The sequence below is a fragment of the Oncorhynchus kisutch genome, linkage group LG12 (assembly GCF_002021735.2).
Source record: "Oncorhynchus kisutch isolate 150728-3 linkage group LG12, Okis_V2, whole genome shotgun sequence".
NCBI classification, from domain to species: domain Eukaryota; kingdom Metazoa; phylum Chordata; class Actinopteri; order Salmoniformes; family Salmonidae; genus Oncorhynchus; species Oncorhynchus kisutch.
Genome location: NC_034185.2, coordinates 51,831,570 through 51,856,977, shown reverse-complemented (window position 1 = coordinate 51,856,977; position 25,408 = coordinate 51,831,570). Strand labels below are relative to the sequence as shown.

The 25,408-nt window shown below is 43.1% G+C and overlaps 2 protein-coding genes across 2 annotated transcripts; both read right to left on the bottom strand.

Moving 5' to 3' along the window:
- Window positions 1–11,591: 11,591 nt before the first annotated feature.
- LOC109900445 (neurotrophin receptor-interacting factor homolog) lies at window positions 11,592–23,414 on the bottom strand. Its single transcript, XM_020496127.2, has 6 exons — window positions 22,912–23,414; window positions 18,776–18,906; window positions 18,426–18,587; window positions 13,500–13,649; window positions 13,217–13,328; window positions 11,592–13,020 (listed from the first exon to the last, which is right to left on the bottom strand). The coding sequence occupies exons 1-6, from the start codon at window positions 23,189–23,191 to the stop codon at window positions 11,969–11,971; spliced, it is 1,887 nt and encodes a 628-aa protein (XP_020351716.2). The 5' UTR covers window positions 23,192–23,414; the 3' UTR covers window positions 11,592–11,968.
- On the bottom strand, window positions 14,207–18,418 carry LOC109901224 (gastrula zinc finger protein xLCGF3.1-like). The gene has a single exon (XM_031837828.1). The coding sequence runs from the start codon at window positions 18,204–18,206 to the stop codon at window positions 17,424–17,426; it is 783 nt and encodes a 260-aa protein (XP_031693688.1). The 5' UTR covers window positions 18,207–18,418; the 3' UTR covers window positions 14,207–17,423.
- Window positions 23,415–25,408: the final 1,994 nt, after the last annotated feature.

The window sequence follows — 25,408 nt, the reverse complement described above, 5'->3', positions numbered from 1 at the left end:
TCCTCAACTCGTGCCAATAGTTTATTATTTATTTATTTACCACTGTTCTTGGCCTCTGCTTTACTTAATAGAAAGGACCTTATTGGTTGGCGACATGACGGAATAGCGCAAAGGGTGTCGTTAAATTAAAAAGGTATGCGTGCTGTCCTTTGAAATGCGGTACTGCTTATTACATTACATCAAATCTCCTATGATCAGTATATTTTAAGCTGAGAGCAGATTTGTAGATTTGTTTAGAAAGAACAGAGTGTTAGTAAGAATAGAGTACAAAATAATATAATCACTTTATTCCATATACACTGAATAAAAATATGGGTTACACTTCATATTAGGATATTTATTTATTGAAATAAATAAATTAGGCCCTAATCTATGGCTTGCACATGACTTGGAATACAGATGCATCTATTGGTCACAGATACCTTTTAAAACAAAGTAGGGAATTGTTCCAAAAAACAGTCAGTATCTGGTGTGACCACGTCATGCAGCGCAACACAGCGCAATCTCCTTCCCATAGAGTTGATCAGGCTGTTCATTGCGGTGTGTGGAATGTTATCCCGCTCCTCTTCAACGGCTGTGCAAAGTTGCTGGATATTGGTGGGAAACTGGAACATGCTGACATACGCGTTGATCCAGAGCATCCCAAACATGCTCAATGGGCGACATGTCTGGTGAGTATGCAGGCCATGGAAGAACTGGGACATTTTCAGCTTCCAGGAAATGTGTACAGATCCTTGCGACATGGGGTCATTGAATTATACTGAAACATGCAGTGATGGTGGCGGGTGATTAGCATGACAATGGGCCTTAGGATCTTGTCGCGTTCAAATTGCCATAGATGAAATGCAATTGTGTTTGTTGTCTGTAGCTTATGCCTGCCCATAACATAACCCCACCGCCACCATGGGGGCACCCACACAACGCTGTCGGCCATCTGCTCGGTACAGTTGAAACAGGGATTCATCTGTGAAGAGTACAGTTCTCCAGCGTGCCAGTGTTCATCGAAGGTGAGTATTTGCCCACTGAAGTTGGTTACGACGCCAAACTGCAGTCAGGTCAAGACCCTGGTGAGGACGACAAGCACACAGATGAGCTTCCCTGAGACTGTTTCTGACAGTTTGTGCAGCAATTCTTCGGTTGTGCAAACCCACAGTTTCATCAGCTGTCCGGATAACTGGTCTCAGACAATTCCGCAGGTGAAAAAGCCGGATGAGGAGGTCCTGGGCTGGCGTGGTTACATGTGGTCTGTGGTTGTGAGGCCGGTTGGATGTACTGCCAAATTCTCTAAAACGACATTGGTGATGGCTTATGGTAGACAAATGAACATACAGTTATCTGGCAACAGCTCTGGTGGACATTCCGGCAGCCAGCATGCTAATTGTATGCTCCCTCAAAACTTGAGACTTCTGTGGCATTGTGTTGTGTGACAAAACTGCACATTTTAGAGTGGCTTTTTATTGTCCCCAGCTGATTATGCTGTTTCATCAGCTTCTTGATATGCCACACCTGTCAGGTGGATGGATTATCTTGACAAAGGAGAAATGCTCACGAATATGGATGTAAAAATTTGTGCACAACATTTTAGAGAAATACGTTTTTTGTGCATATGGACAATTTCCAGGATATTTTATTTCAGCATAAAACATGGAACCAACATTTTACATGTTGCGTTTATATTTTTGATCAGTGTACATCACCTCAGTAGGTTAAATATTCAACAGACCTCGTTCTAGCCTTGGTACTGCCTCTCTAAAAACAGGTATTTACACAAGTCTGTTTGAAATGACAAGCTAACAAAGGGTTAAGGAGGGGTATGTGGTTAATTACCCTCTTACCCAAAGACATTTCCCATTATAACTATGTCAGCTAAACAGTGTTTTCCAGATATTCCTTGCGTACATCTGAAGACACACTGCTATGATTTCTCCCTGTTGTGGACACTCATATCGGATAAGGTGATTCAGGAAGTAGAAACTCTTCTAACACAGTTTACGCTCACGAGGAGGAAGAATTAACAACAGGTCAGAGGTAACGTGTCAAGGTAGACCTACCAATTAGTTTTTCTTTTTACTGATATTAAGTTTGTTTATGAATTATTAGGGGACTGAAACTCGCAATTCTGTTACCAAATTGGAAACGGAATTACTGCGATTGACTTGGCTACAATGGGAAATGATAGTAGTCACAAACCGCAGTTGGGTCACCTGCTATTGTTCTTCCTTCCACTGGCACACTGTTATGTTCAGCTCATCTTTCTGTCATCTGGTGGTTAAAGCAAAACAATGTGGACAACCCCCTCACACTCCCTCTCTCTCTGCCTCTCTCTCCAGTTAATGTCTCCTACCACCTACCCTCTTTCCATTTACTGTGACAAGCATCCTCACTCACTGAGCACTGACGGTCACTGTACTTCCATGGTAGTTTTTTTTCCACAGGCACATGGAGTAGCCAGCTAAATAGAAAAAGTAGCCAACCAGGATCCCCCCGGGTTAAGAACTTTTTGCCAAACAAGCTCTCTTTTGGCGGCCTCTGGTACATTCTATTGGCATCCGAAATACACAGCAAAATGATTGAATACGTTACTGAGTTGTGTTGTGGTATTGTGTTATAAATGACTGAAAATGTATGAATTCAGTGTATTGTTAGTTGTTTTGGATATTGTCTAGGCCTGTATGATCCGGACTGTTTTCTAAGCATTTCGCTACACTCGCATTTCGCTACACTCGCATTAACATCTGCTAACCATGTGTATGTGACAAATAAAATAACATTTGATTTGAATTTGATTTGAAATTAAGTAAGAGAACATTACACACTTTAAAAAAAAAACATTTAACCTGTCTTCTCGAAGATAAAGTATTTTACTGCAAGATATGAATTGCTTTGGTACTGTAGTTTAACTGACACCTGGCCCAGAAATACACTTTTCATACACGGCCACAGAGAAGTCCAATTAGAAAATCACTAATTCTGTCTTCGGTCATCTGTTCATTCCACACCAAAAAAATTAACTGTTATTTTATGGCATTTATTTAAAAATAACACTGTAACGTAACGTGGGAAAAAATGTAGAAAAAGTTCAGGCCAAAGAGTTCAATCTTGGTTTCATCAGACCAGAGAATCTTGTTTCTCATGGTCTGAGAGTCCTTTAGGGGCCGTTTGGCAAACTCCAAGCGGGCTATCATTTGCCGTTTACTGAGGAGTGGCTTCCGTCTGGCCACTCTACCATAAAGGCCTGATTGGTGGAATGCTGCAGAGATGGTTGTCCTTCTGGAAGTTTCTCCCATCTCCACAGAGGAACTCTGGAGCTCTGTCAGAGTGACCATCGGGTTCTTGGTCACATCCCTGACCAAGGCACTTCTCCCCCGATTGCTCAGTTCGGCCGGGTACCAGCTCAAGGAAGAGTCTTGGTGGTTCCAAACTTATTCCATTTAAGAATGATGGAGGTCACTGTGTTCATGAGGACCTTCAATGAGGCAGAAATTTTTTGGTATCCTTCCCAAGATCTGTGCCTCTGCAAAATCCTGTCTTGGAGCTCTTAGGACAATTCCTTCAACCTCATGGCTTGGTTTTTGCTCTGACATGCACTGTCAACTGTTTGACCTTATATAGACAGGTGTGCCTTTCCAAATCATGTCCAATAAATTGAATTAACCACAGGTGGACTCCAATCAAGTTGTAGAAACATCTCAAGGATGATCAATGGAAACAGGATTCACCTGAGCTCAATTTTGAGTCTCATAGCAAAAGGGCTGAATACTTATGTAAATAAGGTATACATATGCAAAAATATTTAAAAAAAACTGTTTTTGCTTTGTCATTATGAGGTATTGTGTGTAGATTGATGAGGGGGAAAAAATTATTGAATCCATTTTAGAATAAGGCTGTAATGTAACAAAATGTGCAAAGGATCTGAATGCACTGTAAAAGGCCACTTTAAAATGTGCAGTTTTGTCACACAACACAATGTCTGTAATAAAGCACTTTTGTGGATAGAAACTCATTCTGATTGGCTGGGCCTGGTAGTGGGTGGGCCTATGCCCTCCTAAGCCCACCCATGGCTGCACCCCTGCCCATTCATGTGAAATCCATAGATTAGGGCCTAATGAATTTACTTACAGTGGGGAGAACAAGTATTTGAAACACTGCCGATTTTGCAGGTTTTCCTACTTACAAAGCATGTAGAGGTCTGTCATTTTTATCATAGGTACACTTCAACTGTGAGAGACGGAATCTAAAACAAAAATCCAGAAAATCACATTGTATTGATTTTTAAGTAATTAATTTGCATTTTATTGCATGACATAAGTATTTGATACATCAGAAAAGCAGAACTTAATATTTGGTACAGAAACCTTTGCTTGCAATTACAGAGAGCATACGTTTCCTGTAGTTCTTGACCAGTTTTGCACACACTGCAGCAGGGATTTTTTTAGCCCACTCCTCCATACAGACCTTCTCCAGATCCTTCAGGTTTCGGGGCTGTCGCTGTGGAATACGGACTTTCAGCTCCCTCCAAAGATTGTCTTTTGGGTTCAGGGCTGGAGACTGGCTAGGCCACTCCAGGACCTTGAGATGCTTCTTACGGAGCCACTCCTTAGTTGCCCTGGCTGTGTGTTTCGGGTCGTTGTCATGCTGGAAAAACCAGCCACGACCCATATTCAATGCTCTTACTGAGGGAAGGAGGTTGTTGGCCAAGATTTCACGATACATGGACCCATCCATCCTCCCCTCAATACGGTGCAGTCATCCTGTCCCCTTTGCAGAAAAGCATCCCCAAAGAATGATGTTTCCACCTCCATGCTTCACGGTTGGGATGGTGTTCTTGGGTGTATACTCATCCTTCTTCTTCCTCCAAACATGGCGAGTGGAGTTCAGACCAAAAAGCTCTATTTTTGTCTCATCAGACCACATGACCTTCTCCCATTCCTCCTCTGGATCATCCAGATGGTCATTGGCAAACTTCAGATGGGCCTGGACATGCGCTGGCTTGAGCAGGGGGACCTTGCGTGCGCTGCAGGATTTTAATCCATGACGGCGTAGTGTGTTACTAATGGTTTTCTTTGAGACTGTGGTCCCAGCTCTCTTCAGGTCATTGACCAGGTCCTGCCGTGTAGTTCTGGGCTGATCCCTCACCTTCCTCATGATCATTGATGCCCCACAAGGTGAGATCTTACATGGAGCCCCAGACCGAGGGTGATTGACCATCATCTTGAACTTCTTCCATTTTCTAATAATTGCGCCAACAGTTGTTGCCTTCTCACCAAGTTGCTTGCCTATTGTCCTGTAGCCCATCCCAGCCTTGTGCAGGTCTACAATTGTATCCCTAATATCCTTACACAGCTCTCTGGTCTTGGCCATCGTGGAGAGGTTGGAGTCTGTTTGATTGAGTGTGTGGACAGGTGTCTTTTATACAGGTAACGAGTTCAAACGGGTGCAGTTAATACAGGTACAGTGCCTTGCGAAAGTATTCGGCCCCCTTGAACTTTGCGACCTTTTGCCACATTTCAGGCTTCAAACATAAAGATATAAAACTGTATTTTTTTGTGAAGAATCAACAACAAGTGGGACACAATCATGAGGTGGAACGACATTTATTGGATATTTCAAAAAATTTTAACAAATCAAAAACTGAAAAATTGGGCGTGCAAAATTATTCAGCCCCCTTAAGTTAATACTTTGTAGCGCCACCTTTTGCTGCGATTACAGCTGTAAGTCGCTTGGGGTATGTCTCTATCAGTTTTGCACATCAAGAGACTGAATTTTTTTCCCATTCCTCCTTGCAAAACAGCTCGAGCTCAGTGAGGTTGGATGGAGAGCATTTGTGAACAGCAGTTTTCAGTTATTTCCACAGATTCTCGATTGGATTCAGGTCTGGACTTTGACTTGGCCATTCTAACACCTGGATATGTTTATTTTTGAACCATTCCATTATAGATTTTGCTTTATGTTTTGGATCATTGTCTTGTTGGAAGACAAATCTCCGTCCCAGTCTCAGGTCTTTTGCAGACTCCATCAGGTTTTCTTCCAGAATGGTCCTGTATATTTGGCTCCATCCATCTTCCCATCAATTTTAACCATCTTCCCTGTCCCTGCTGAAGAAAAGCAGGCCCAAACCATGATGCTGCCACCACCATGTTTGACAGTGGGGATGTTGTGTTCAGGGTGATGAGCTGTGTTGCTTTTACGCCAAACATAACGTTTTGCATTGTTGCCAAAAAGTTCGATTTTGGTTTCATCTGACCAGAGCACCTTCTTCCACATGTTTGGTGTGTCTCCCAGGTAGCTTGTGGCAAACTTTAAACGACACTTTTTATGGATATCTTTAAGAAATGGCTTTCTTCTTTCCACTCTTCCATAAAGGCCAGATTTGTACAATATACGACTGATTGTTGTCCTATGGACAGAGTCTCCCACCTCAGCTGTAGATCTCTGCAGTTCATCCAGAGTGATCATGGGCCTCTTGGCTGCATCTCTGATCAGTCTTCTCCTTGTATGAGCTGAAAGTTTAGAGGGACGGCCAGGTCTTGGTAGATTTGCAGTGGTCTGATACTCCTTCCATTTCAATATTATCGCTTGCACAGTGCTCCTTGGGATGTTTAAAGCTTGGGAAATCTTTTTGTTTCCAAATCCGGCTTTAAACTTCTTCACAACAGTATCTCGGACCTGCCTGGTGTGTTCCTTGTTCTTCATGATGCTCTCTGCGCTTTTAACGGACCTCTGAGACTATCACAGTGCAGGTGCATTTATACGGAGACTTGATTACACACAGGTGGATTGTATTTATCATCATTAGTCATTTAGGTCAACATTGGATCATTCAGAGATACTCACTGAACTTCTGGAGAGAGTTTGCTGCACTGAAAGTAAAGGGGCTGAATAATTTAGCACGCCCAATTTTTCAGTTTTTGATTTGTTAAAAAAGTTTGAAATATCCAATAAATGTCGTTCCACTTCATGATTGTGTCCCACTTGTTGTTGATTCTTCACAAAAAAATACAGTTTTATATCTTTATGTTTGAAGCCTGAAATGTGGCAAAAGGTCGCAAAGTTCAAGGGGGCCGAATACTTTCGCAAGGCACTGTAATGAGTGAAGAACAGGAGGGCTTCTTAAAGAAAAACTAACAGGTCTGTGAGAGCCGGAATTCTTATTGGTGGGTAGGTGATCAAATACTTATGTCATGCAATAAAATGCAAATTAATTACTTAAAAATCATACAATGTGATTTTCTGGATTTTTGTTTTAGATTCGGTCTCTCACAGTTGAAGTGTACCTATGATAAAAATTACAGACCTCTACAGGTTTTGTAAGTAGGAAAACCTGCAAAATCGGCAGTGTATCAAATACCTGTTCTCCCCACTGTATTTCATTATATGAACTGTAACTAAGTAAAACTTTGAAATTGTTGCGTTTATATCTTTGTTCAGTATAGTTAGCATTGGCTTGTAAATTTACCTCCAACTTCCTGCATACTGGATGTAGAGATGTAAAAATGGTATCCACGAGTACATCTGACTCTGGGGAAGTAGATAAAGGGATCAATTTCCAGAATCCCGAACTATGCCTTTGATGCTTTAATATTTCTAAGGCATGGTCCCACACTTAACACAAAATTAGTCAAGACCCGGGCCCTTATCCACAAAGCGTCTAAGAGTAGAATGCTGTTCATTGATTACAGCTCAGCATTTAACACCATAGTACCCTCCAAACTCGTCATTAAGCTCTCGACACCGCCCTGTGCAACTGGGTCCTGGACTTTCTGTCGGGCCGCCCCCAGGTGGTGAGGGTAGGACACAACATCTCCACCCCGCTAATCCTCAACACTGGGACCCCACAAGGGTGCGTTCTCAGCTCTCTCCTGTACTCCCTGTTCACCCATGACTGCGTGGCCATGCACGCCTCCAACTCAATCATCAAGTTTGCAGACAACACTACAGTGGTAGGCTTGATTACCAACAACGACAAGACGGCCTACAGGGAGGAGATGAGGGCCCTCCGAACATCGTGTCAGGAAAATAAACTCACACTCAACGTCAACAAAACAAAGAAGATGATGGTGGACTTCAGGAAACAGCAGAGGGAGAACCCCCCTATCCACATCGACGGGACAGTAGTGGAGAAGCTGGAAAGTTGTAAGTTCCTCGGCGTACACATCACCGACAAACTGAAATGGTCCATCCACACAGAGAGCGTGGTGAAGAAGGCACAACAGCGCCTCTTCAACCTCAGGAGGCTGAAGAAATTTGGCTTGTCACCAAAAACACTCACTTTACACTTTACAGATGCACAATCGAGAGCATTCTGTCGGGCTGTATCACCGCCTAGTACGGCTCCGCCCACAGCTGCAAGGCTATCCAGAGGGTAGTGCGGTCTGCACAACGCATCACCGGGGGCAAACTACCTGCCCTCCAGGACACCTACAGCACCTGATGTCACAGGAAGGCCAAAAAGATCAACAACCACCCGAGCCATTGCCTGTTCACCCCGCTATCATCCAGAAGGCGAGGTCAGTACAGGTGCATCAAAGCTGGGACCGAGAGACTGAAAAACAGCTTCTATCTCAAGGCCATCAGACTGTTAAACAGCCACCACTAACATTGAGTGGCTGCTGCCAATATACTGACTCATCTCTAGCCACTTTAATAATAAAAAATTGGATGTAATAAATGTATCACTAGCCACTTTAAACAATGACACTTTATATAATGTTTACATACCCTATATTACTCATCTCATATGTATATACTGTACTCTATACCATCTACTGTATCTTGCCAATGCCTTTCAGCCATCGCTCATCCATATATTTATATGTACATATTCTTGTTAATTCCTTTATACTTGTGTGTATAAGATAATTGTTAGATTACTTGTTAGATATTACTGCACGGTCGGAACTAGAAGCACAAGCATTTCACTAACCTCGCATTAACATATGCTAACCATGTGTATGTGACCAATAAAATTTGATCTAAGATCTTTATATAAATCTTATTAATTTTGATCTAAAAGGCTAAACTGATCGTAGATCACCTAATACCATTCAGACAGTAGTTTACAGAGGGCTCCAGACCCTCCTCCTTCACCAGAAGCACTGGAAGACACAGGTGATAGACAAAACATTAAGAACACCTGCTCTTTCCATGACAGACTGACCAGGTGAATCCAGGTGAAAGCTACGATCCCTTATTGATGTCACTTGTTAAATCCACTTCAATCAGTGTAGATGAAGGGGAGGAGACATGTTAAAGAAGGATTTTCAAGCCTTGAGACATGGATTGTGTATGTGTGCCATTCAGAGTGTGAATGGGCAAGACAAAATACCTGCCTTTGAACGGGGTATGGTAGTAGGTGCCCGGCACACCGGTTTGTCTCAAGAACTGCAACGCTGCTGGGTTTTTCACACTCAACAGTTTCCTGTCTGTATCAAGAAGTGTATACAACCCAATCATCCAGCCAACTTGACACAACTGAGGGAAGCATTGGAGTCGACATGGGCCAGCATTCCTGTGGAACGCTTTCAACACCGTGTAGAGTCCATGCCCCGACAAATTGAGGCTGTTCTGAGGACAAAAGGAGGGCTGCAACTCAATATTAGGAGGTTGTTTTAATGTTTGGTATACTCAGAATTACTCATTGCCCAGTGACATGAGCCTACAAGACAAGCTAAAGTACATCTATGCTCGCTTCGAGGCAAGTAACACTGTAACATGCATGAGAGCATCAGCATCAATCTCTATTGCACTCCACACTGCCCTTTCCCACCTGAACAAAAGGAACATTATGTGAGAATGCTATTGTAACAGTACTCGTCTGGCGTTGTGTACAATCAGTCATCGACACGGAACTCCAACATGTAGCACCAGTCATGTAGCTTTATTCTGATAAGAACGACACAAAATTGCACGTCATGCAATGCACATCTCACCATCCAACTCTGCACTCACGCACTGTACAAAATATATGAAACCCCCCCACCAGACACGGTAAGTTGCTAGCTAGTACTGGCGGGAATTCTCTACAACAAAATGCACAACAAATATTCTCCAAAAACCACTGCATCTTATGTGTGATGTTCGAATAACATTTACAAACAATTTGATATCAATTGTACATTTAAATCATCACTTGAGAGTATCAAAATCACTTTTGATGTACAGTGCTTTGCAACCAACAACTTACCGCTGGTTTGGTGCTTGTTCACTGGGACGATTCTAACTGGAACATCCCCCCTCGTAAGCAAGCTACGCAAACCAGCCAATAAGATGCCATGTTGAGTAGGTGAAGGCAAGACAAACTCAAACCAAAAACCCATTGGCTTAACAATAAAGTGGCAAGGGGAATCACCAATATAACCCTGTTACACTATTCATTGACTACAGCTCAGCATTCAACACCATAGTGCCCTCAAATCTCACCACTAAGCTAAGGACCCTGGGACTAAACACCTCTTTCTGCAACTGGATCATGTACTTCCTGACGGGCCGCCCCCAGGTGGTAAGGGTAGAATATATCAGCCACGCTGATCCTCAACACGGGGGCCACTCAGGGGTGCGTGCTCAGTCCCCTCCTGTACTCCCTGTTCACTCATGACTGCACGGCCAGGTACGACTCCAACACCATCATATTAAGTTTGCTGATGACACAACAGTGAGACAGCCTATGGGGAGGAGGTTAGAGACCTGGCCGTGTGGTGCCAGGACAACAACCTCTCCCTCAACGTGATCAAGACAAAGGAGATGATACACCAAACACACCAAGACAGTCGTGAAGAGGGCACGACAAGGCCTATTTCCCCTCAGGACACTGAAAAGATTTGGCATGGGTCCTCAGATCCTCAAGACGTTCTACAGCTGCACCATCAGGTGAAGGCATCACTGCCTGGCATGGCAACTGCTCGGCCTCCGACTGCAAAGCACTAGTGCGTACAGCTGCTGATACTCTGTATATTATCTATGCATGATCCCTTTAACTCTACCTACATGTACATATTACCGACTAACCGGTGCCCACACACACTGCCTCTGTACCGGTACCCCCTGTATATAGCCTCGCTATTGCTATTTTACTGCTGCTCTTTAATTATTTGCTACTTTTATTTCTTATTTATCCATTTTTTACAAAAAACGTGTTTTTCTTAATTGCATTGTTGGTTAAGGGCTTGTAAGTAAGCATTTCACTGTAAGGTCTACTACACCTGTTGTATTCGGCGCATGTGACAAATAAAAATAGATTTGTACACTCCTTTGGGTACGTACACACAGATAATAAACACAATTTCAACATGTAGTGTTTACCCATCCCCACCATGTTTGAGTCCTATACTGTAGTTACAGAATGACTTCATTGTTGTTAAACCCATCATGGTGGATAAAAACAAGTCAGTTGTGGGTAAAAACAAGTCAGCTCTGATAAGTCAAAAGTCATCATCAGACAAACCTGACTAACCTATGAGGTGTACAGTATGTGTTAGTTATGTGGGTATGTGTAGGTATATTTAGTAAGTGTATAATGGTTATAAAGCACTGTCAGGTGTATGCAGAATAGGTTGAGATCAGATGATGTATACAAAAGAGAGTCAATGAAAGTCTTAGAATGAAATGTCCCAGTTTGTTTATTTATGTTAAATACACCATATGAAAACCACACGTCTCAACTAAATCTGCATAAACTTCATGAACTTTATTCATTTTCTCATTAAAAAGTGTCTTGGGAAAAACATTTAATAGTTGAATGGAAGTAATGAAATAGGCATTTGTGAACATCATATAGCCTACACAGTACAAACACAATCTGAAACAGACTCGTTAGGCCTTATATATCACACAATGTCTGGATGCAATATTCTACCCAGGAATATTCAACACTAAAATCTGTTACTCTTGTTATTCCAAATGCATCTGTGGCTATTTTCCGCTGACAATGAAAATGTATATTTGTCTTTAATGCAGGATTCGATCTAAAGGTCTAATGAGTGAAAAGGCTACATTCTATGTTATGGTGTTTCTGCTGGTGTATCCTGAGGTAGCTCTTCTCTGAAAACCTCTTCCCGCAGTGCGTACAGGCAAACAGCATTTCTACCGTGTGGACCTTCAGGTGCATCTTCAGCTTGTGCTGGTGGGAGAACCTCTTCTCACACTGGGTACAGCTGTAGGGTTTCTCCCCTGTGTGGACCCTCTGGTGCCTTTTCAGGTCACCAGCCTGGGCGAAGCGCATGTAACACTGGGTACAGCTGAAGGGTTTCACCCCTGTGTGGACCCTCTGGTGCCTCTTCAGGCTGGACGAGTGGGAGAAACTGACCTGGCATAGGTGGCAGGTGAATGGTTTCTCCCCTGTGTGAATCCTCTGGTGAATCTCCACCTGTTTGGGGAAACTGAAGGCTTTCCCACAGAACGAACATGGGAAGCGCTTCTCTTTGGCACTACCGCCTTTACTGATAGCGTCTCTGCTACTGTCATTTGTCAATGGGCTTGTGTAGCTATTTAGTGTTGAGGCACTGGCATTGTCTGAGGTCTGGTTTAACAGGAGAGTGTGAGGAGGATGAAGGCCAGGGAGTGTCTGTGTTGTTGCAGGGTCCATGTTCCAGTTGATAGATCCTATAGAAGGCAGGCTGAAGGCAGCACCTGTTAGGGGGTTACACTGAGGCGCCATCAGTCTCTCTGAATCACAACTATAGGAGCAGGACGGAGCATCGCTAGTAGAGTCTGTGTCTGTTCTCTCCTGCTGCATACTGACATCGCTCCGTCCCCGCAGACCAAATCTACGCCTGGTTTCAGCCAGTCTGTTGTCATGGAGACTAAGTTCAGATGTTGCTTTGTGTTTGACTGTCTGTTTCTGGTTGTGGTTAACAGTGTTGTTCTCCAGCCCAGAGTTGAGGACGCTGTCCCATCCACTGACCTCCACTATGTCACCTCTGGTCTTGGCCTGCTCAGTGATGTTGTCACCTGAGCCCTTGGTTGCACCTGTCTGGGTATCCAAGATGGCCACCCAGTCTCCTCTGTTAGCCTCCAGCCAACCACCTGCAGGAAGAGGTTACAAAAAATACTTCACATGTCAGAAAAAACTACACATTACATTTTTGTTTGAGTTAATTACCTTGTGAAGTAAATATATTATAATTGTTTTTTTGCATTTAAAGAAAATAAAAGCCAGGTGCATCACTATTCCTATTGAAGATCTATTACTGTATGTAGGCTATATGTATTTCTCTCTTACCTTGCTCCCCCATCTTTAGTCCACTCAGCAGATCAATACTCACTGGTCCGTCTTCTATCATCTCCTCTTTGACCAGCAGCAGATCAGGCTTCCCATCCTCCATGTCTACTGACTGTAAGAGATACAGAGTGAGAGGATGTTGGACTTAGAAATCTGATATGAGCACCCTGCAATGGAGCATCTTCTGATTGGACAATGAGGGATTGCTATGAGTACTATGCAAACAAGTTAGTTGATTTGATTACTTGACCATCTTTAATGGTTTGATAATTCAAAGGCTCACCTCAGTGAGACTGTGTGTGGTCCTGTGCTGCTCAGTGGGTTCAGGAGGAGGTGTAGTCTGGTTGTCCTCCATGACCATGTTCCCCTCAGGGTTCCCCAGACCCTCCTCACACCCCTCCTCCTTCACCAGCAGTACCTCTGGACCCTCCTCCTGGAAGAGACATGCAATACAGATTACACAGACATACACTCCCTCAGGTATGTACACACAGATAAACACTTTCAACATGGAGTGTTTACCCATCCCCACTACATGTTTTGTCCTATACTGTAGTTACAGAATGACTTCATTCTTGTCCAACCTATCATATAGCCTAGTGTCCCTGATTGACTCTGTCATCCCCCTCCCCTTTTGTGCCTTCCTAGTTCCCGTGTCCGCCCAACCTAAACCTAAACCCATACCCTAAACCATACCCTCTACCCCTTACTTCTCTTTTTATCCGTCCTGTTTCGTCTGGTCCTTTAATTTGAAATTGCATTATTATCACGGTAGACAAATATTTTGTTGGTAAAAAATAAGTTGGCTATGATAAGTTATCATCAGACAAACCTGACTAAACTATGAGGTGTACAGTAGGTGTTAGTGTGCGGGTATGTGTAGGGATATTTAGTAAGTGTATAATGGTTATAAAGCACTGTCAGTGTATGCAGAATAGGGTGAGATCAGATGTGATGTGTACTAAAAGAGTCCCAATGAAGGTCTTAGAATGAAAAGTCCATTTTGTGTTTATTAAACATAAACAAGTTTTAAATACACCATTTGACAACCACACACACACAACAACAACAAAAATCAGCATTAACTTGATAAACTACATTAAATATCATTAAAAATGTCTTGGGGAAAAATGAAGTAGGTCAATGGAAGTAATGAACATCATATATCCTACACAGTACAACCACAATATGTAACAGACTGAGTGTACAAAACATTAAGAACTCTTTCAATGACAGACTGACCAAATTAATCCAGGTGAAAGCTATGATCCTTTAATTTTGTCACTTGATAAATCCACTTTATCCAGTGTAGATGAAGGAGAGGAGGCAAGTTAAAGAAGTCTTGAGACATGGATTGTGTATGTCTGCCATTCAGAGGGTGAATGGGCAAGACAATAGTTTTAAGTGCCTTTGAACCGGGTATGGTAGTAGGTGCTCAACAGTTTCCCGTGTACATCAGGAATGGTCCACGACACAACTGTGGGAAGGTGTTCGTACGGTTTGGTATACTCAGTGTATATCACAATGTCCGGAGGCAATATTCTACAATGAAATATGTTACTCTCCTTATTCCAAATGCATCCGTGGATCTTTTCTGTTGACAATGAAAAGTATTGTTTTTATTTAACCCTTTACACTCCTGCCCGGGTTGAAAATGGCAGATTTTGACACTGATAAGCACTTAAATTGGAACAAAGTGGCTGTACAGTAACATGCTATACATGACGTCAGAGCTCAGGGTCTCAGAGCTGGATGGGTTTTGACTGACAGACGTTCTGAACTTGAGCACCACATGACAAGCAGATGCCTCTGACCCTCCTGCTAATTGAGCAACTTTTGCTCATGTTTTTATTGTCTGAGTGAGGGGAATGTAAATTGAGGGAAATGCTGAAAATTAAGAGGGCTGTGGTCATGAAATGTTGGCAGCCGGTTATTGTCATGCAAAAGACTGTAGGTCTCACCGTAACTGACCGTTAATGAACATAAACGCGTTGAGCATCTCCAGGCCTCAGACCTCGGAACATCTACATAAAACATTTTTTTTAAGTATAATAAATCAATTGAATATACAACCTCACAATAAATCTATTTATTTTAACCAGGTCTAAATAAACATTATGATATGAATAACATTTATTTCAGAAGAACACAGTATGAGTTGGCCTATGCTATCTGGCTATGCTCCATGACATAGGCTGTATTCTTATTCATTTAGCTGACAATATATGCTTAAGTCCCCGTGACATTATTTTATTTCATAGTAAGAATAATATAATTGAACTCAGCTGAATAAAAAGAGAGGATATTTTTCCCATTACTGAGCGACCGCGCAGATGAAGTGGCTATGTTGAGCGTAAAAGTTAGCATTTGAAACAGGTCCTATATGCTAGTTTGAGTTATTTGGCAACAAATACCTTAGAAAGCAAAACATATATGGGCTGCATGGTGTGACTATAGGATATCGATCATTTGAGAAAGTGTGTGTGTGTGTGGGGGGGGGGGGGGTTTGATCATCACCGTAGGAAGTGCTGTCCATTCCGTTATGTTAGGATTTAAAACAACATCCACAACAACCATGTTTCACACTGCTTCAACCTGCAATTTGATTATCACAGTGTGGTGAGCTTTAAACGTACTACAGGCGCTCTGTTTTGATGATCAGTGTTTGACGTGATTTTCCATTGCATTTGCATTGCTGTCAGAGTGATTGAGGGACAATAGAGCCCCGCGTACCAGGTCATTAGGACCTGATGGTCATTAGCAAGTTGGGTACTACCAAAGCATGTCCAGTGCATAAAAGGAGATTACCATGGAAAGTGGCATTTTACTGCGGTCATGACTCATGACTGCTTGTGTGGCGGTAATATGGTCACTGCAACAGCCCTAGATACAAGATGACATGGGGTTATACCCCGAGTTGTCTTGAACAGAATGAGCCCGTTTGTTGTATTGTGATTTTTGGGGGGGCCGCGGACCACGCATTTGAATTTACTTATGACTCCATTCTAATGCGTAGCAAAAGTATGATCTGCTTCTCTGAATTGCCTTGTGAAACCTAACACTAAGATCGTATTTTATAATTTAGCTTTTATAATTGATGTTGGCAATAGAGCAAGGTTTCAAATTATGAACACCTGGCCCAGATTGTGATTTATAATGGACCGTTTTTGGATTGTGTAAACAACAGTAATTGTGTAAAGGAGGGGATGCAGGGCTGTGTTCCAAACAAAACCACTACAGGTCCTGGTCAGTCCCTGGATGGGAGACCAGATGCTGCTGGAAGTGGTGTTGGAGGGCCAGTAGGAGACACTCTTTACTCTGGTCTAAAAAATATCCCAATGCCCCAGGGCAGTGATTGGGGACACTGCCCTGTGAAGGGTGCTGTCTTTCGGATGGGATGTTAAACGGGTGTCCTGACTCTGTGAGGTCATTAAAGATCACATGGCACTTATTGTAAGAGCAGGGGTATTAACCCCGGTGTCCTGGCTAAATTCCCAATCTGGCCTTCAAACCATCACGGTCACCTAATAATCCCCAGTTTACAATTGTCTCATTCTCCCCTGTAACTAATCCCCGGGTGTTCTCAGTCAATTTACCTGGTGAAATAACAGAAATAAAAAAGAAATAAAAAAACAAGTGTGATTGATCTAGTTCCTCAACGGCACAGCTAGGAGAGCAAAACAAATCACCTTAAAGTTGAAGACAATTCCTTAACACTTCCTTAAGTCATAAAAGTGCATTGAAATTACTTCATAACTGTGTACATTTTGGAGAGGTGTGTTGCTGCTTGGAAACACCAGTTAGTCCTCTCACTCAAACCCTGGTCATTTTTTTGTCTTATGTTGCACCAACCCCACATTTTCCTGGAATATTCTTATTTTGTAACTGAAAGTATCCAAAGTATGTTCTGATTTTATTTTTAACAAATGCGGCAAAGTACAGTAAATGTAAAATGTGCATTAAATCAACCATGTAATGTTTGGATTCAGTTTTGTATCAGGAGAACTGTTGTGTCCCCACCCTTAGTCTAATAATTTTCCCATAATCTCCAAACTGTTCCCTTTTGATTGCTACCATGGTTATGCAATCCCTAATTCTTCTATAAGAAACATTTCGATTTAGCCCTATCCATATAGGCCAATTCTCACAAGTGTAAGGGGTTAAAGTAGGGTTTGATCTAAACGGCAGACGCTATCAAGTGGAATGGTTACGGTCTATGTTGTAGAGTGGAATGGTTTTTCTGCTGGTGTATCCTGAGGTAGCTCTTCTCCGAGTACCTCTTCTCGCAGTGCACACAGGCAAACGGCCTCTCTCCCGTGTGGACCTTCAGGTGCATCTTCAGATGGTGCTGGCGGGAGAACCTCTTCTCACACTGGGGGCAGCTGAAGGGTTTCTCCCCTGTGTGGACTCTATGATGCCTCTTCAGGTCACCACCCTGGGCGAAGCATATGTGACACTGGGTACAGCTGAAGGGTTTCTCCCCTGTGTGGACCCTCTGGTGGATCTCCACTTTCTGGGGGCAGCTGAAGCCTTTGTTACAGAACATGCAGAGGAACCGTTTCTCTTTACTATTGCCTGATGTGGCTGCCCCTCCCTGAGCCTGGGCTCCAGCCCTGTCGTTTGAGTTCAAAACCTGATCGAAAAGGATGCGGCCGTGTGAATTGGAAGGCCCCATCGAAGTGGACACTGGCTGGTAATCTCCAAGTGTGTGTAAAGGGGAGTGGTTTGTGACATTTGGATTAGTCGCTAAGCTTTCCCTGTAATCTAAGAAATCACTGCCCTGTGAGAGTCCGTATCCTAGGTGACTATCTGCATTCCATGTGGGAGGAGTGTCACCCTCCACTTTCACAGTCACTTCATCTACGACGAGACCCTCCCCTTTCTTATCTAGGCTCCCTTCAGAGTATACACTACTACTGTACCGGTTCCAGTCCCCTCTAGACAGATCAGTCTGTGTCTCTAAACACAAGGATATGTTTCCAGGGTTCATCTCTGTAGTAGAAGAACAAGACAAATCATTGCCAGTCTCTAATGCATCTTGATGGGAAGGAATCGGGCTCGGGTTACTGTAAAGTAAATACTCTGAGCCGGGAGCAGGAAGAGAGCCCAGTCTCTCTGGGTCTGATCTGTGGTCAGAACCTGTGTGTAAAAGCCTTTGCGTTACAGTCAAAGTCTCTGTGTCTGTCTCTGACTTGTGTCTGTCTCTGACCTCCGTGATGCTGCGTTGGGTCCTGGGCTGCACTGTGGCGCGGTCCTCCCTGGCTACAGGGGGCACTCCAGCCGTTCCAGTCTGGATGTCTCTGCTGTGCCATGGGTCCTCCTCTCCTTCAGGCCTCTCCTGCTTAACCCCAGGACCTGCAGCATCTGCTGACTGATACAAGAAGAGAAGAGGTTATTACAGGTGCATATTAGTTGAATTAGATCATGTCTCACAAGCTCCCCTATGGCAGATAAATTAGGATATACATGTAAGCAAATGAATAGCTGAGGGGAGCCTTTCTGAAATAAACTGGCCACATTTGATGTACTGTAATTTTGATGTAATACTATTACACTAACCTCAGTCACGATAACATGCTGGGTTGAGGTTCCACTCTCCTCATCAACAGTGATTGGTTGGTCATCTCTCCATGTATTGTGTTCCGCTGGCTTCACAAAGCTCCTGTGGCCTCCAGTGAGATGTCCTTCAGCTGAGAGAGTGATTGGGGGGAAAAGAGGTGGTTAGGTTAGCTACTGTCAGTGCTGAACAGTATATTGTACCCTATTGACACTGTAGAATTGGCAAGGATGTAAGGTAATACTTCAGATTATATACTTCAGATCTTGATATACACTACTATTTATAAATTCAGCAAAAAAAGAAAACGTTCATTTTTCAGGACCCTGTCTTTCAAAGATAATTAGTAAAAATCCAAATAACTTCACAGATCTTCATTGTAAAGGGTTTAAACACTGTTTCCCATGCTTGTTCAATGAACCATAAACAATTAATGAACATGCACCTGTGGAACAGTCGTTAAGACACTAACAGCTTACAGACGGTAGGCAATTAAGGTCACAGTTGTGAAAACTTAGGACACTAAAGAGGCCTTTCTACTGACTCTGAAAAACACCAAAAGTAAGATGCCCAGGGTCCCTGCTCATCTGCGTGAACGTACCTTAGGCATGCTGCAAGGAGGCATGAGGACTGCAGATATGGCCAGGGGAATAAATTGCAATGTACGTACTGTGAGATTCTTAAGACAGCGCTACAGGGAGACAGGACAGACAGCTGATCGTCCTCGCAGTGGCAGACCATGTGTAACAACACCTGCACAGGATCGGTACATCCGAACATCACACCTGCGGGACAGGTACAGGATGGCAACAACAACTGCCCGAGTTACACCAAGAACGTAGGCCTGTTGTAAGGCAGGTCCTCACCAGACATCACCGGCAACAACGTCGCCTATGGGCACAAACCCACCGTCGCTGGACCAGACGGGACTGGCAAAAGGTGCTCTTCACTGACGAGTCGCGGATTTGGTTGGATTTGCGTTTATCGTCAAAGGAATGACAGTTACACACTTGCAGGTGCCTTGGTGGAAGAGTGGGGTAATATCTCACAGCAAGAACGGGCAAATCTGGTGCAGTCCATGAGGAGATGCACTGCAGTACTTAATGCAGCTGGTGGCCACACCGGATACTGACTGTTACTTTTGTTCAAGGACACATTATTCCATTTCTGTTCGTCACATGTCTGTGGAACTTGTTCAGTTTATGTCTCAGTTGTTGAATCTTGTTATGTTCATACAAATATTTACACATGTTCAGTTTGCTGAAAATAAACGCAGTTGACAGTGAGAGGACATTTCTTTTTCTGCTGAGTTTAGATCGATATGTTCCATGCATCACATTGTTTTAATTGAATAAATAATAAGAAATGCAGTAAGTCATGAATCTGGTTAGAATATGATATTCTGTCTTTGTGCAGTACAGATAAGTAATCAGGGGAATTACTACATACTATCCAAAAACTGACCAAGACCCAATTCTGGCTAAAGGGCATTTTCACTGCTGCTCCATTTCACTCTGTATGTTCATTAATGTTATTTACATAGCATGTCATAAAAATCGAGAATTGAGCGTTTCTGCATTTCACCGGTTAAAACGGGCCGTCGACATTTCTTGGTTGTAAGCGAACCACAATATCCATAATTCATTGTGATTTCAAGACGTAGTAGAGGTGGATACTCTCCTTGAGAAATATCTCAACTTCAGTGTTTGGAGCCAGCACTTTCAGCCCGAGGATTTCGAACAGACCTGAAGTCTCAACTGATGGGGTTGCCAGGTGTCACCCCCCTCTCCTCCTCACCAATCCAAGCACCATCATTATGCACACCTGGACTTCATCACCTTGATTACTCTACATTTATTTAGCCCTCTGTAGCCCAACATGCTGACCAGACACGTCGCAAAAATTAATTTAGAAATACATGTTATTCAATTATTGCACCCACAAGCATCTGCTTTGCCAAGGGCTAAAATAGAACTCCTTTATATTTCTGACCACAGATCACGCTTCAAGTCCTGCCTCTCCCATCGGTTATACCCACGTGGGTGATTGAAAGACAAACTGTTTTGCCGGTTGTCGTGGTAATACTATGAAAGTGTAGATGCCAATCAACATATAAGTACAAAGATTAAAGCCTGGAAGGAGGAGAGGTGACTCGAAACATTCGTTTGGCAGTTTTATGTGTGGATTAATTATCGGCGTAAAGGACCTTGTGCATTTCAGGTAAAATAACAACTCAATGTTTATCCCAGGACAAATTAGCTAGTAGCAGCAAGCTAGCTAAATAGGACACATTAGCTAGCAAGTGCAAGCTAACTAGCTAAATTGCCATACATATTTAATGCTTTTCGACCTGTCCCCAAATTAATGTATTTGGTTGAGTTTGTTTTTATATTTTAACCTGCGTGTCGTGATCGCGTTTGGTGTAGGGGGACAAAATATATTTATGCACGATAGCGCACGCGCGCAGGCGGTTTTGGTTCTGTCGAGGTTTTGTTCACGTTCAGTACGCTTCTCCTGTTCTGTTCATGTTTATTAAACTCTCCTTCCTGTCTCCAAGCTCATTTGTAACAACGGGTCATAGAACGTTAAAGTGACGCAATTCCATCGATTTCTCACTTCAGAGGAAGGCATCCGATCAGTGCAGCAGAAAAGAAGTCGAGCTGAGATGGCTAAGTTAACCCTACTTTCATGTACATATCACCTGAATAATTGAATGTTTACCAACTGCTTTCATATGTATACACTAGTCTATTCTACTGTATTTTAGTCAATGCCACTCCAACATTGCTCGTCTTAACATTTCTTATTTCCATTCTTTTAGATGTGTATTGTTATATACTACTGCACTGTTGGAGCTAGGAACACAAGCCTTTCACTACAACCGCAATAACACCTGCTAAATATGTGTAGATGACCAATAAAACATTTGAATTGAACTCTTTCGCGGAGAAGTCTACATCTGCTCCGCGCGTGTGACATAAAATATTTGACTTCGGTCACTAGCAAGCGAACTACATGTTATGTAAACCAATATATCTAGACATTCCAAAGAGGAGGAGGAGGAGGGGGGGGGGGTGTGTTTAAGTTCACTTAAACAACAGTAAGTTCAACTTCTAACAATGGTTTTGGGATACAGCTCTGAGAGATGATGCGCCAACAAAGGTTCAAACAATTAACTTTCGCTTTTGGGAAACTGAGCCCAGGGGTATTCAACTCTTACCCTACGAGGTCTGGGGCCTACTAGTTAATGTTCTACCTGATAATTAATTGCACCCACCTGGGCGGGGTTCCCAAAACCATCATTGCACTGAGGTCATCTTAATTCCATTAACTAAATGGAGAAAAGAGTTTGTGCTACAATACTTGTGAAACCCAGCACAGGTGCTCCTGGTCTAAATCAGTCCCTAAGTAGAGGGGAACAATGACAACGCAGTGGAACTGGCTTTTACAACTCCAGTAAACCCAGGCGCTGCGCAACACTCCTGAATGTAATCTCGGGCAAAGACAATTATTGTGAAGAGCGGGATCCCAGCTTTCCAGTGCTGCTTGAATGTTCAATGAGTCTGACATGACAATATAAAAAGTAACCACGACGAATTTTCCAAACAGTGTAAATATCAAATTGTATGGTTGACTATAATAGGCTAAGGTACTTGCGCAGACTGCAAATGAAACATGAAATCAGCCATGATTGAAATTCTGCGTGTACAACTTGCTTTCCTGTAATATTGGCTAGGAACAGTAACTTTCTCATGGTACTGGCAAATTTACCTGAATGTCAAGCCCTGTAACGCCTCTATTGAACAAGGACAATCATATCTACTCCCGATCGTGCAATTAGCTAAACACAATTGGGCCACAATAATTGTTACAAAACATGACTCCATTCATTTTTAGATTCGACAGCAGGCTCAATCAACCGATAGCGTCATCAGTGTAACTCTCCGGCACTAAAATGTCAAAACACCGCTATAGTGCATAATTATGTCAAACTAATCACTCAGAATTATGTAGGTAGTGGTTAAACACCCCAAATAGTGTGTCGTGGTGAAGTGTCCCTTTTCACCATAAGTGGTTAATACATTTAAAGTCATATGCCCAGAGGGGAACCGGGCAACAGGCCTCCTGCAAAATGTACCTCTTGCCATTCCTCTGTATCGGTCGAGGATCTTGACACTACTGGGACGACTGGTGAGGACGCGCTCTTGTATTGTCTCTGCGCGCTCCCGTGCCACCTTCAGTTCCAGTAGCTGTAGTTTCCTCCGCAATACCCTGTTTTCTTTCTGGCTTTGAGTTATTTCCAAACGAAACACTGCATAGTCGTCGTCTACGAGTTTACAGACCTCTGTCACTGCTGCATTCGCTAACACCTCCATAATGGAGGCTATTTGCGTGTGAAAAACCATACAGTCAGCCATTGTTAGCTAACGTTAGCAGCTAGCGAGCGTTACCTAGATAACATCAACCAAGTCCGGTCACCAACGCGAATTAAAGACTACCTGGGACAAGTATGTGATGCTGTGCAGTTAAATGAGTCATATTGTTTTCCATGGCGTAAATGTCTGAATAACAACAATAAAAACGCTAACTTGGAAATGATTATTGGGCAGTTCACTTCCGTTTACTACTACTTCTTCATGTATATTGGCAGATCACCAACCGAAAGGTACATACACCGCCACCTACTGTACTGGAGTGTGAGGTCGGTCCACAAAGAGCAGGTTTTGCCAAACCCCTTCCTGGGGTCCCCCCTGGGTGCACGTTTTTTTGTTTTTGCCATAGAACATCACAGCTGATTCAAATAGTCAAAGCATGCGGAGTTGGTTATTTGAATCAGCTCTGTTAGGGGGCAGGATTTAGTTTGGGGAAACCCTGCCATAGAGCAGTAGCGGTACATGTTTTTTGACATATGCATCACTAGGGAAGCCTAGCCCTGCCCCTCTCCAAAGAAAGCCATATTACAACCGGTGTTGTGGTGATCGTGTTGTTTGCTCTATAACCTGTTAATACACATGCCTTGCAGACGTGACATATATTATAGGCCTAAAGGTAGAGACAATAAGACAGTGGCAGAATAAATTTAACCATACCTTTTTGTTCTATCACAAAACCCGATAGCAACCTCTGTTTAGTGCAGTCCACAATGCATATTGCATGTACAGTAACAGAGTTACATGACCTACAGCATGGTTAAGCCCGTTAATGTTAACATTTTCAGACCACTAAACTACTATTGATTTAGAACCACAGAGTTCTCACGAAGAAAACAGAAGCTGCCTTCACTATTCCAGCAACATACATTTTACAATAACCCAAAAAAGCTTGAAACCCGGATAAAATGCCTGGGTTATGCTAATCTTAGGGAGGATCCCGTTTGCTGTTATTTAACACGGTTTGCCTAGGCTCAGTTCCGCATATAATCAGTGTTGTGTGATGACGTTTTCAACAGATTGTTAAACAAATTACTTGGAAAAAGTAGGCTACATGCGCAGTTCGATCCACCATTTATTTTGTTGATATTCCGCACTGGACCGAGTGTTTTAGGCTACTTTCACTCCTAATTTAGATACATTTCTGTTGATCAGACATTTGGTAGGCCTACATGCAGCTTCTCTTCAGTGAAATATTTGAACATGAACAAAAGTCCACCTGTACTTTTTATTCCAGACTGACTGATCTCTTCAAACTGGGTCAGATTGTATGACTTGTTTATGAGGGAGGGTAATTAACCTTGTATACATTTTTTTATATTTTTTGTTAGAGAGACCGTAAACCTAGGCTAGAACAAGGACAGTTGAATATTTACCTTACTGAGGGGATGTACACTGAACAAAAATATAAACTCAACATGTAGTGTTGGTTCCATGAGCTGAAGAAAGAAATCCCAGAAATGTTCCATACACACATTTGTTTACATCCCGGTTAGTGAGCATTTCTCCTTTGCCAAGCTAATCCATCCACCTGACAGGTGTGGCATATCAAGAAGCACAGGTGCACCTTGTGCTGGGGACAATAAAAGGACACTAAAATGTGCAGTTTCCTGACACAACACAATGCCACAGTTGTCTCAAGTTGAGGGAGCGTGCCCAGATGCTCAACTGAGGGACTTAGTAATCCAAAACAACTCTTACCCCAAGACACTTCACATGATGACTATAATACCTCTCTAGCCACACTGCTATGATTTCTCCCCATTATGAACACTCCTATGTCTGGTAAGGTTACTCAGGAAGGAGAAGCTCTTGTAACATAGTTTGCACATGAAGGGCCTCTCCTTGGTGTGAACAGTCTGGTGCTTCTTCACATAGTTCGCCTCAGCAAAGCGCTTCCCACACGTGGGGCAGGCATACGGCTTGTCGGCATCTGGCCTAATGCTCAGCCTCCCAAGTTGTGACCCGATGACGCCAGAGGAGGTAGAAGCTGGAGCGATCACCCTCAGGTGGTTAGTCTTTGAGCTTTAGTCATTGCTTGGGTGTTGTTGGGATTGTTTGCCATGTTATAGGCAAGGTACCTCGTGTGGTGAACACCCATCCTGACCCTGTCTGTATTGATGGGGTAACCCTGAGGTAAGGAGAAGACAGACTTCCTGATAGACCCCCCTGGTGGTAGTCTCCCACCACTCGCTGTGAAGGCTG

Coding starts and splice junctions, on each gene's coding strand:
- LOC109901224 (XM_031837828.1), bottom strand. CDS start 18,206: ATGAACCCTGGAAACATATCCTTGTGTTTAGAGACACAGACTGATCTG.
- LOC109900445 (XM_020496127.2), bottom strand. CDS start 23,191: ATGGCTGACTGTATGGTTTTTCACACGCAAATAGCCTCCATTATGGAG. Junction 18,588..18,775: donor AGCATGTTATCGTGACTGAG/GTTAGTGTAATA, acceptor TTCTTGTATCAG/TCAGCAGATGCTGCAGGTCC. Junction 13,650..18,425: donor CCCAACGCAGCATCACGGAG/GTCAGAGACAGA, acceptor TGTCTCTTCCAG/GAGGAGGGTCCAGAGGTACT.